The sequence below is a fragment of the Oryctolagus cuniculus genome, chromosome 5, assembly GCF_051225735.1.
Source record: "Oryctolagus cuniculus isolate XC-2025 breed Fujian yellow rabbit chromosome 5, ASM5122573v1, whole genome shotgun sequence".
NCBI lineage: Eukaryota > Metazoa > Chordata > Mammalia > Lagomorpha > Leporidae > Oryctolagus > Oryctolagus cuniculus.
The window spans coordinates 152,068,788-152,081,570 of record NC_142871.1 but is presented as its reverse complement, the minus strand read 5'-3'; the positions used below and the strand labels follow the sequence as shown (position 1 = coordinate 152,081,570).

The 12,783-nt window shown below is 52.6% G+C and overlaps 1 protein-coding gene across 1 annotated transcript in view; it reads left to right on the top strand.

The window, feature by feature from the left end:
* KIAA0319 (KIAA0319 ortholog) overlaps positions 1-12,783 on the top strand; it is a 90,424-nt gene that overhangs the window by 64,653 nt on the left and 12,988 nt on the right. The window contains exons 12-16 of the mRNA XM_089333351.1: positions 2,190-2,322; positions 2,891-3,045; positions 6,434-6,585; positions 8,439-8,577; positions 9,472-9,631. Coding sequence (XP_089189477.1) covers positions 2,190-2,322; positions 2,891-3,045; positions 6,434-6,585; positions 8,439-8,577; positions 9,472-9,631 — 739 coding nt within the window. The remainder of the gene's footprint in view (positions 1-2,189; positions 2,323-2,890; positions 3,046-6,433; positions 6,586-8,438; positions 8,578-9,471; positions 9,632-12,783) is intronic.

Sequence of the window (12,783 nt, the reverse complement as noted above, 5' to 3'; positions counted from 1 at the left end):
CGCCACAAACCAGCCCCACAAAGGGCCTTTAAAACATTTTTTTAAATTATTTATTTGAAAGGCAGAGCAAGAGCAGGAGTGAGAGCAAGAGTGAGTGAGAGAGAAATCGTCCACCTACTGGTTCACTTCCCAAATACTGGCAACCACAGGGCCTGCGCCAGGCTAAAACCAGGAGCCAGCAACTCCTCCTGGGTCTCTCATGTGGGTGGAGGGAACTCAAATACTTGGGTCATCCTTGCTGCCTCTCAGGGACATTAGCAGGAAGCTGGATAGGAAGCCGAGGCAGGACCCGATCCCAGGCACTCAGATATAGAAATGTGGGCGTCCCCAGTGGTGGTTCCACCTGCTGTCTGATGCCTGCCCCTCATAAATGTCCATGAGAGTTTTCTGCTGAGAGCAATGGGAATTCGGCGGCTCTTAGTGAGCAGTGACACAGCTCAGACGATGGGTAATGGCAGCCTTAGTTTCTGACTGTGTGACTTTTTTTTTACAGAAATTTTATTTTATCAATAGCAATATCGATGATACTTTGTATCTTTTATTTTTGTTTAACATTAAATGTTTTGAGCATATCCTGTGAACCAGGCATAGCAGGAGACACTTTTGCATTGATATCAGCTCCCTCCCCTCTTGTTCCTGCCTCTCTCTTCCTGCTCTTCACTCTGACTTTTGAAGGTCTTTAAAGAAACCACAGGGGGCTGGCGCTATGGGACAGTGGTAAAGCCGCCACTTGTCATGCCGGCATCCTATGTGGGTGCTGGTTCATTCCTCAGTGCTCCACTTCTGATCCAGCTCCTTGCTAATGGCCTGAGAAAAGCTTTTGAAGATGCCCCAAGTGCTCGGGCCCTTGTACCCATGTGGGAGACCTGGATGACACCCTAGCTCCTGGCTTCAGCCTGGCCCAGAACTGGCTGTTGCATCTGGGGACTGAACCAGTGGATGGAAGATCTCTCTCTCTCTCTCTCTCTCTCTCTCTCTCTCCCTCCCTCTCTCTCTCTCTCTCTCTTCCTCTCTCTCTCCCTCCTTCCCTCCCTCCTTCCTTTCCTTCCCTCCCTCCCTCCTTTCCTTCCCTCCCTCCGTCCTTTCCTTCCCTCTCTCCCCCCTCCCCCCTTCTCTGTGGCTCTGACTTTCAAATAAATAACTAAATCTTTTTTTTTTGACAGGCAGAGTTAGACAGTGAAAGAGAGAGACAGAGAGAAAGGTCTTCCTTCTGTTGGTTCACTCCCCAAATGGCCGCTACGGCCGGTGCGCTGAGCCGATCCAAAGCCAGGAGCCAGGTGCTTCCTCCTGGTCTCCCATGTGGGTGCAGGGCCTAAGCACTTGGGCCATCCTCCACTGCCCTCCCGGGCCACAGCAGAGAGCTGGACTGGAAGAGGAGCAACCAGGACTAGTACCCGGCACCCCAACTGGAATTAGAACCCCGGGGTGCCAGTGCTGCAGGCGGAGGATTAGCCAAGTGAGCCGCGGCGCCGGCCAGTAACTAAATATAAAACACAAAACACCACAGGCGTGCAAGTCAGAGAGCAGTGTTTCTCGCTGCTGTATCCGCAGTCTCACACTTGGAACATTCAACTCCTGGTTCTGCTCAAGGCCTGCAGTGTTTCTTCCCAGGACTCTCAAAGGACACTGCATGCTCTGGTGGCTGCCAGGACTGAATTACGGGTCCAGTTGCCTCAGGATCCTTGGTGGAAGGTTCTGGAACTCCATGGATACCAACATCTGCAAATGCTGAAGTCCCTTACATAAAATAGAACCTGTGCACATCCTCCTGTGTAGTCGAAGCCGTCCCTAGATGACTTACAATACCGTAGAGATGTAAGTGTCATGGAACACACTCCTAGGGGACATAATGACATTGCAATTAACTATCGACCCACACACAGCAGTGCATACACTGTAGCCTAGAGGAAGTTTCCCTGTGTGGTGTTCACACAAGGGAGAGATTGCCAGTGCTGTGTTTCTCGCACTGTCTCCCTACGGTTAAGACCCAACAAGAAAAGGCAAGTGCATGTGTTCAGTACAGACACATTCTTTCCCCCAAATATTTCCAGCCTGCAGTTGCTGAATCTGTAAATGCAGAAGCTGTGGGGTTGTTAGGCTGACCGCAATTGGGTGAAGTCTGGAGACAGGCGAATTTCAGACGTAATGCAAAGGGAGAACATTTTCTCACACTGTTTCTGTCATTCTAGAGAGCAACAGGCCTCCGGTGGCCGTGGCTGGCCCCGACAAGGAGCTGGTCTTCCCCGTGGGGAGCACGGCCCTGGACGGGAGCAGCAGCAGTGACGACCACGGCATCGTCTTCTACCGCTGGGAGCTGGTCAGGTAGCCTGTCGGGGGTCTGCAGCCCACAGTCAGCCTTGGCTTGCTGAGGAGCAGGGTTGAAGCGCCCTTCTAGAAGGAACCGAGCACGGGTGGATAAGGCAGGCGGCCGGCAGGGGGGCAGGGAGCTGGGGCAGGGGGGCAGGGCTGTCTTACCATGAGGCCCCCAGAGGAGCTGGGAAGCCTGTGTGTGGTCCTGTCTGCACTGCGTCTGCAGACTGGCGATGTGCGGGCTTTACTGCGTTCCACAACGTACCCTGAGCTCTGCACAGAAGGAGTGGATACCGATGTCCCCATCGGCTTGACTGGTGAGGTCGCATGGCTTCAGGTGGCCCAGACGGGAAGAGGTAGCTGGGCCTGTCTCTCCAGGTGTTCCTGCCACCACACCCACGACCCCTGCCACCCAGTAATGCCTCTCTCAGAAGACTGACTTTCTGGCCCGTGCCAGACCAGTGCCCCAGTGCAGGTGACCCGAGTTAGCTTACGACTCTCTAGATGGCCTTGAGGAGGGCAAGGTCACGCGCCAGCCATATTCAGGGCTTCTCTCTTGTTCCCTGCTTTCATGTCCTAGAGGCCCCAGTGTGGTGGAGATGGAAAATGTGGACAAGGCAGTAGCCACCGTGACTGGCCTTCAGGTGGGCGCCTACTGCTTCCGCTTAACGGTGAGAGACCAGCAGGGACTGAGCAGTACGTCCACCCTGACGGTGGCTGTGAAGGTGAAGAAGGGTGAGTGGTCTGACCCTGGTGGGGGTCTCGCAGGTGTGCAGCGATGTTGCTGGTTGCTTGTTTGTTCACAGCAGGCATCCGATTCTGCCTGGCCCGGAAAAGCCCGCCTTCCTGCCGCACTGGCTCGTTTCCTGTGCCCTTCTGCCAGGAAACAGCCTCTCTTTTCCTCTGTGGCCTTGACCTCCTGACAGCTTCACTCCGCCTCTGTGCCTGCGGCCAAGAGCTTTGCTTTTCTCTCTTCCCTGGAGATTCATGTTCTGCATTGTTCTTTTTTTTTTTTTTTTTTTTTTTTTACAGGCAGAGTGGACAGTGAGAGAGACAGAGAGAAAGGTCTTCCTTTTTGCCATTGGTTCACCCTCCAGTGGCCGCCGCGGCCGGCGCACCGCGCTGATCCGATGGCAGGAGCCAGGTACTTCTCCTGGTCTCCCATGGGGTGCAGGGCCCAAGCACTTGGCCATCCTCCACTGCACTCCTTGGCCACAGCAGAGAGCTGGCCTGGAAGAGGAGCAACCGGGAGAGAATCCGGCGCCCCGACCAGGACTAGAACCCGGTGTGCTGGTGCTGCAGGCGGAGGATTAGCCTAGTGAGCCGCGGCGCCGGCCCTGCGTTGTTCTTATTGTGTAGCTTGCGGTGCTGACCAATGCAGTGCTGCCCTGGGTACTCATCTCCTTCACTGTCTGCCCATTTGCGCGCTGCCTGAGGTCCTGGCTTTGGATTGTCTGTGTTCTCTGTGCAGCACCATGCTAGACGCAGGGAGAGTATGGGTGGGGGTAGGTTGGATGAGTTCATCTCTGGCTGACAATGATGTGTTGAAGTGGGGAGGAGGAAGTATGACGGGCTAGAGGGGCCCGTGTATGGTGCAAGGGCAAGAGCACGGGGGCTAGGGGAGGCTGCAGCCCCCAGCCGAGGCTGGGCCGTGAAGGTCACGGGTTAGAACTTTATCCTCTGGGCAGTTGAGGGAGGCTGAACCAGTCTTAGCAGCAAAGTGATATGGATTTGGATTGTTTTCAAGCCTTTGTAGACATTCTCAACTTGACATAAAAGAAGAGAGAGTAGTCTTTGTTTTTTTTTGACAGACAGAGTTAGACAGTGAAAGAGAGAGAGACAGAGAGAAAGGTCTTCCTTCTGTTGGTTCATCCCCAAGTGGCCGCTACAGCCGGCATGCTGCACCGATCTGATGGCAGGAGCCAGGCGCTTCCTCCTGGTCTCCCATGGGGTGCAGGGCCCAAGCACCTGGGCCATCCTCCACTGCACTCCCTGGCCACAGCAGAAAGCTGGACTGGAAGAGGAGCAACCGGGACAGAATCCAGCGCCCCAACCAGGACTAGAACCCGGTGTGCCAGCACCGCAGGCAGAGGATTAGTCTAGTGAGCTGCGGCGCCAGCCAAGTCTTTGTTTTTTAAGATTTATTTATTTATTTATTTATTTAAAGTGAGAGTTAGAGAGAGAAAGGGAGGGGTCTTCCATCTGCTGGTTCACTCCCCAATTGGCCACAATGGCTGGAGCTGGGCCAATTTGAAGCATGGAACCAGGAGCCTCCCCCCAGGACTCCTATGCAGGTGCAGGGGGCCCAAGGACTTGGGCCATCTTCTACTGCTTTCCCAGGCCATAGCAGAGAGCTGGATCAGAAGTGGAGCAGCTGGGACTCGAACCAGTGCCCATTTGGAATGCCAGCGCTGCAGGCAGTGGCTTTACCTGCTAAGCCACAGCTCCGACCCTAAGAGAGTAGTCTTAATGGAGCAGCGTATGCGCATCCTCTAGCCTCAGCAGCTGTCAGAGTTTTGCCAATCTTGTTGCATTTATCGATTCCTGTTTTCTTCTTGTTGGAGAATGCAAAGCAAACCCTTTCGTTATGTCACGTTGCCTCTCAGATTTGGAGATTAGTGAGAAGGCAGTGGTAACTGCCTGGATCAGCAATGAAATGAGCCCCATCTGAGGCCAACCAGAGACGAGGGGAAAGGATGCACTGGGAAGAGAGTTGTGCTCCTGAATTCTCGGGACTGGGGAGAATCCAAACCTACCAGATCCGGAGTTTGAGAGGAACGCTGTCCAGGATGATGGCAACACTCTTAGTTTCAGCTTGTGGGTGGGTGACGGGGATGGTGTGAAATCAGGGTCACAGCCGGCAGCAGCAGGTTTGAGGTATTGATTCATATGGGCGTGTGTTGCACCGGTGGCAATGGAGTGGCTGGACTGGGCTAGGTGCTGGGGGAGCGTCATGACTGGGGTCTGAGAGTGTGGCAGCCCAGAGGTACGGGAGGGGCTGTCTCAGGTTCTGGTTATGGAACTAACACCCAGGGAGGACCCAGACGGTGTTGTAACCGAGTGACTCACTTTACCCCCTGTCCACTTATGTGATTTCTGGCCTTTCTCTCTGAGGGGTTTTCAGAAAGAGTGGAAAATGCACATTTTGGAAAACCTATGCATGGATTGAAAAAAAATTATCACCAAAATAAACTTACCTTTCAATTCCACCATCCGGTGGGCATTTTGAGATGCCCATGTCCGCAATGGAATTAAGCCTCCCTGGCACCACATTCTACCTCCTCAAATCTCTCCTGGCTGGAGTGCACTGAATGCAGTGGGAAGTTGGCAATGGCCTTGATGGCCTCTGTTTCAGTCCCTGGTGTCGCTTCCCAGGATGAGAAGGGCCGGTGACCAGTGGCATGTTAATGGCAGCCTTGGGTCAATACCTGGTACCTTCTCCCCCTTTTTCTGTTGCCTGACTTGTTTTGAAGGGGCAGGTGGGTCCCTGGGCCCCAGCTAAGCCAGATGGTTTTGCCTCTCAGCAGCCTCTTCTCCAGACTGTGGTCTCCCCACTCACTGCACCCCAGTCCTGCCGCATTCACCCTGGCCCCTCCTTCCTGAGGCTGTTCCCTCGGCTTGGCCCTTAATTTCCTCCTTTATGCCTGACACAGGCAGAGGAAGGAGGGTCTGATTCGTTTTTACTCCAGTTCCTTCTCTTGGACACTCAAGATTTGGCAGTACTAGAAACTAAGATGTTTCTGTCTGTAAGCCAGGAGGCATAACCTGGTGAGAACTGACCCAGAGGATATTTTAAATGGAAAATATTTGCACTTTCTGATCCCTGGACATAAGTAAGGTCATTGTTTTCTTTTTTCCAAGGGCAAAAAACTGTTTTATGAGAAGAATTCCCAATGTGCCGGCTTTTACCTTTTTCATCCCAGTGAGAACCAGTTAAGCACAGAGCTTGCAGGAAGTCTGCAGGGGATCTTACAGGTGTCTGGGGCAGAAAGCAACGCCTTTGGAATATGTTAAACTTTCCTATCTGCAAGGTGGGGCGGTTGTGGGTGTTTGATGCCACGATTTCTATCACCAGCATCTTACATCAATCTCTTTGCTTTCATTTTTGCTGTATTTGACTTAGAAAATAATAGCCCTCCCAGAGCCCGGGCTGGTGGCAGACATGTTCTTGTGCTTCCCAATAATTCCATTACTTTGGATGGTTCAAGGTCAACCGATGACCAAGGAATTGTGTCCTATCTGTGGATCCGGGATGGCCAGAGCCCCGCAGCTGGAGTGAGTATTTACCAGGCATTGGCCCTGGGCCACTGCTATGTCTTAGTCAGCTCGGCTGCCACAACCAAACACCCCAGGCTGGGAGGCTTAGACAGTGGTTCTGGAGGCTGGGATAACAAGGTCAAGGTCAAGGTGAAGTCTCTCCTCCTGGCTTACAGACAGGGGCTCACCTTCTCACTGTGTCCAAGGCTAGGGAGTGTTGGGGGCAGGAGGGAGAGAGAGACGGAAAGGACTCTCTGGTCCCTTTCCTATAAAGACAATAATCCTGTAGGATCAGGGCCCCACTCGTATGGCCTCCTGGAACCTCAGTTACCTCTTCATACGTCCCAGCTCCAGGTGTAGTTCCACTGAGGGGTAAGACTCCAACAGGTGGATTGGGGGCCACAGTTCAGTCCACAGCAACACCTCTGTTTATTTTATTTTATTTTATTTTATTTATCTTTTTGAAAGCCAGAGTTACAGAGAAGTAGAGGTGGAGGTAGAGACAGAGAGAGAGAGAGAGAGAGGTCTTCCATCCGCTGGTTCACTCCCCAGATGGCCACAACAGTCGGAGCTGGGCCAATCTGAAGCCAGGAGCCTGGAGCTTCTTCCAGGTCTCCCACATGGGTGCAAGGGCCCAAGGATTATGGAACATCTTCTGCTGTTTTCCCAGGAAGTGGAACATCCAGGTCTCAAACCGATGGCGGCGCTGCAGGTGGCGGCTTTACCCGCTATGCCACAGCGCTGGCCCCAACACCTATGTTCTGACCCCGCCTCCACAGCCAGGTGCTCACGCCTCTGCACTGGGACGCCCTGAGGCTGGAGGCACTGGGCTGTTAGGCCTCAGCAAATGTTGAGGTGTTTTCTGACTTTCCTGACCAGGTTGTGGGTGGGTCAGAAACCAGAGCCTGGAAAACCATGAAGCCACGCCCCACAGTGCTTTACTCTGCACCTCACTTCCCCATCACCCCTGTCTTAGTCCATGTGGATTCTTTCCTGGTCACAAGCCTGATGTCAGTAGGGCAGGGATTGCTGGCCCATTTCACAGATTCAGAGAGTGAGATACAGGGACGGACAGTGACTTGGCCAAGGCCAACTCACTCCTCATTAAACCAACCTGCACAGACCTTGATGTTTAGCACCCGGCAGGCATTCCTCCCCTGTGGCTCACGGTACCTCGTAGGCTGTAAGTTGAGGATGAGAGGTGCAAGTATGCTCTTGTCCGTGTGCCCGAGGAGTGGTCCCTGGGAAGGTGCCGACAGTGCCTCATCCTTGGTGAGGCATCTTCAGACGCCGTGCTGTGGGGCTGGCCCTCAGCAGCATCTGTCCAGAGCACGCCATTCTTCTCACCCTTCTCTCCTGTGAGCAGGTTCAGCACAGGGTCTGGGGGATTCTTTGCTGATTCTTCGCAGCTTTGAAGCCCACAGAATGGGGACGTTCCTCCCCAGGCTCTTGGGTCATTTGGGAAGGCGAACATGACATACGGGGAGGGGACGCAGGGTGACGGCCTTGGAGAACTGTGTTGGAAAAGATGACCCTGAACACCTGTGCCTCACCCTCGCCAACAGCCTTTCCCCCTGTTGGTTGGGGGCACTTGTTTGCTTGCTCGTTCCTAGAATGGGCTCGGTGAGCTCAGCTCAGGAAATTCTGCCTGCAGAATTTGTTCCTGCAGGCGTTGTGCAGGGGAGAGGTGCTGACCAGTATCCCCGTGGTCCTCCGCTAGCCCTGCGGCCCCCAGCGCCTTCCTCCTCAGCCTCCCCTTTGCAGTAACACACGTATTCAAAGGATTGGCCTCAGAGGTGTGGGGTGAGCGGAAGCCTGGACGTTGGGAACTGGGGGTTGATGACCGCCCTGCTGCTCGCCTTGTTTCTCAGGACGTCCTCGATGGCTCTGACCACAGCGCAGCCCTACAGCTCACCAATCTGGTGGAGGGCGTCTACACTTTCCAGCTGCGAGTCACCGACGGGCAGGGTGCCTCTGACACAGACTCTGCCACCGTGGAGGTGCAGCCAGGTGCGTCTGTGGGCCGTGGCCGGTCAGCGCCAGGCTTCTCTGCGGGTAGCAGGTGTAACCCAGTGTGGGAGGTGTGTGTGCCTGGCTGCAGCTCTTGGCTGGGCCCACTTTGAGGACTTCTGTCCACTTGGTTGCAGACTCAGCCTTGTAACTAATATCTGGCAGCAAGCTTTTCTCTTCTTTTCTATTTAAAAGATGTGTTTATTTACCTGAAAGTCACAGTTACAGAGAGAGAAGGAGAAACAGAGATCTTCCATCCACTGGTTCCCAAATAGCTGCAATGTCTGAGGCTGGGCCGATCTAAAGCCAGGAGCCAGGAGCTTCTTCCAGGTCTCCCACATGGGAGCAGGTGCCCAAGGCCTTGGGCCATCACCCACTGCTTTCCCAGGCCATAGCAGAGAGCTGGATTGGAAGTGGAGCAGCCGGGACTCAAACTGGCATCCATACGGGATGCCAGCAAAGCAGGCAGTGGCTTTACCCACTACGCCACAGCATCAGCCCCGTGATTCTTTTTGCTTTTGTTTCCTGCTGGAAGACAAAGACCCCACCTGGAGTGGATGTGACTTCTGTACCTGGAGAGCTAAGGCAGGGTAGAGCTAGGGAGGCAGCCTTCTCCACCCCCACACTGGGGCCTGAAATTCTCTTTCTGGTGCTGGGGAGGGGCGTAAGTGATGCTAATTCAGCACATCTCGTTACCTCGTGGGACACAAACAGTAGACCAGGGACTGGGGCCGCACAAGGAAAAGGTGCTCTCGGGGGCAGCCCCCGTGGCATTTAGAGGGACTTAGCCGAGTCCTAAAACCCAAGCGCGAGAGTCCCAGTGGTGACATTGAGTCCTGACCCTGTGCCACCTGAGCTATCCACGTGGAATCGCCACCTCTGCTCTCTTCGCAGACCCTAGGGAGGGTGGCCTGGTGGAGCTGATCCTGGAGGTGGGCGCTGGGCAGCTGACGGAGCGGCAGAAGGGCACCCTGGTGAGGCAGCTGGCCGTGTTGCTGCGCGTGATGCACTCGGACATCAAGGTTCAGAAGATCCAGGCCCACTCGGACCTCAGGTAGGAGCCGCGTGCTCAGAGGCCATGGCCCCAGTGCAGCGGGCAGCTGCTCACGTGTGCACTTGGTTTCTTGCACAGGTTCCTGCACAGGCTTCTATCCCATCCCCTTTGTCCCTCGAAGGGCGGAGGTAAGCTCAGACCATTCTAGGTCCATCCGACAGGGCTCAGCAAATACTTGTCGATGGGGAATGTTCTGGATGAGGGGTTAGGGCATAGCGGAGGGAGCTGGGTTTGGCACTGCTATCGTCAGGGAGCATGCAAATGGCCTGGGGCACATGAAGAGCTGTCTCACAGCCTGACCACAGCCTGTCCCGTGTTTGTAGGGCTGAGGCTTCTCACTGTGTGATAAGCACCCTTGGTTACCATTTGCTTGAAATTTCAACCTTTATTTTCAATAAGATGTTTGTTTGCATTGAATTCGTGTTTTAAATATTTATTTATTTTTGAAAGTTAGAGTTACAGAGAGCAAGGCGGAGACCAAGAGAGGTCTTCCACCCACTGGTTCTCTCCCCACCCAGATGGCCAAAATGGCTAGTGCTGGGCCAGGTCGAAGCCAGGAACTAGGAGAGTCATCCAGGTCTCCCACTTGGACCATTTTCCACTTCTTTTCCCAGGCCATTAGCAGGGAGCTGGATCAGATATGAAGCAGCCGGGACAGGAACTTGCATTCATGGGATGTCGGCATCGCGGATGGCGATTTAAGCCACCACGCCATGACACCAGTCCCAGGTTTTTATTTTTAAATTCGTATACAGCACAGTCTGAGGTGAGAGGAGAGAGAAAGGATATACACGGAGAACCTGTCTTTCACAGGAACTCCACTTGCCAGCTGTGTTCAACTCTGCAACTTAGTTTTCCAGAGAACTGAAATTTACTTAGAAAAGCACCAGATTAAAACAGGTTCTGTGGAACTGAATCATTCATTTCCCTCCCTCATGAAATATCAGAGAGTGGCTCAAAGTCTTATCTACAGCCAACAAAACAAAAAATTTTTCTTTGGTGGATCGACAAAGTTGATAAAACTGTAGCTAGATTGACCAAGATAAATAGATGAGACTCTCATTACTAAAATCAGGAGTCAAAGAGGGAGTACTATGACTTTGCAGAAATAAGAAAGATTGTAAAAGAATACTGTAAATAATTATGTATCAAAAATTTAGATAACCTCGATGAAATGGACACATTCCTAGAAAAACAGGCTGCAAACACTCACTTGAGAAGACATGAACAGTCTAAATGGACCTGTAACAATTAAAGTGAATTCATAATCAGAAAACTTCCCACAAAACCCAGAACAAGATGGCTTTGTTGGTGAATTCTGCAGAACGTTTTAAGAGTTAACACAGCTCTTCCTAAATGCCTCCGTCCTGTCCGTTTTGCCCCGTCACCAAAATCTAGACAAACGCCTCACAAGGACACTAGCGAGCAACATCCCTTGTGAATATGGAAGCAAACATTGGCTACAGAATACCAGCAGCCAGCTGCACCCAGCAGTATATAAAAGGACTGATGTGGTCTTCATCCCCCAACTCACTGTGCGTGTGGCTCAACGTGTGCAAATCAATGAATACAATAAGCCACATTCATGAAGGGATCGTCCGAGCGGGCACAGAAAAGGCATCTGAGACAATTCAGTACTCTTTTGTGATGAAAACACTGTGGGTGTTGTGTCTCCCACCTAGAAGATAGGTTCAAGTCCATACCCCTGTGCCTGTGCACGTGGGCTTATCTGGAAATAAGAAAACATGTAATTAGTTAAGATGAAGTTATACTAGAATGGGGTGGGCTCTTAATCCAACATAACTGTTGTCTTTTTTCTTTTCTTTTTTTTTTTTTTAAAAGATTTATTTATTTGAAAGGTAGAGTTATGGAGAGGCAGAGGCAGAGAGAGAGGTCTTCCATCTGCTGATTCGCTGTCCAGTGGTTGCAATGGTCGGGGCTGAGCCAGACCGAAGCCAGGAGACAGGAGCTTCACCTGGGTCTCCCATGCAGGTGCAGGGGTCCAAGCACTTGGGGCATCCTCTGCTGCTTTTCCAGGTGCATGAGCTGGGAGCCGGGTAGGCAGCGGAGCAGCTGGGACTTGAACAGGTGCCCATATGGAATGCTGGTGCTGCAGGAGGCGGGTGAATCCACGGTGCCGCAGTGCCGGCCCCCAACTGTTGCTCTTACAAGAAGAGGACGAGAGACACACAGAGACATTCAGGGAGAACACGCTGTGGTGACAGAGGCAGAGACTGGAGTGATGCACCTGCAAGCCAAGGAGTGCCAGAAGCGAAGCGAACGGCCCTTAGAGGCCTCAGAGAGAGCTCTGCCCCGTGGAAGCTTTGGCCCTGGTTTTTCTGTGCCCTAGAACCATCCTAGGGGATTCTTCTTGTTTTCAGCCATCAGTTTGCAGTACTTTTTTTACAGCAGCCCTAAGAAACCAATATAGGTTTGAATAGATATTTCTGCAGAGGGGATGTACAAAGGGCCACTAGGCACATGAAATGATGCTCTTTGTTACAGCCATTAGGGGAATGTAAGAGAGAACCACAGTGTGATGCCACTTCACACGCACCAGGAAGGCTGCCCACATGGCCCAGCTCAGCCGAAGCTTCCACATCCAGGATTCAACCAAGCGTGGATTAAAAATATTCAGGGGGTCAGCGCTGTGGCATAGCGGATAAGCCTCCACCTGTAGTGTCCGCATCCCGTATGGGTGCTGGTTCTAGTCCTGGCTGCTCCACTTCTGACCCAGCTCTCTGCTATGGCCTGGGGAAGTAGCAGAAGATGGCCCAAGTCTTTGAGCTCCTGCACCCGTGTGGAAGACCTGGAGGAAGCTCCTGGCTCCTGGCTTTGGATTGACGCAGCTCCAGCCATTGTGGTCATCTGGAGAGTGAACCAGTGGATGGAAGACCTCTCTCTCTCCCTCTCTTTCTCTCTGTCCCCCTCTCTCTGCCTCTCCTTCTCTCTCTGTGTAACTCTGACTTTCAAGTAAATAAATAAACCTTTAAAAAATAAAAAAATATTCAGAAAGAAATTCCATCTGAACTGAATATATGCAGACTGTTTTTCCATGTCATTATGCCCTAGGCAAGACAGCCTAACAAGTGTTTATGTGGCATGTACACTGTATTGGGTATTGTAAGTAATCTAGAGAGAATTTAAAGTTC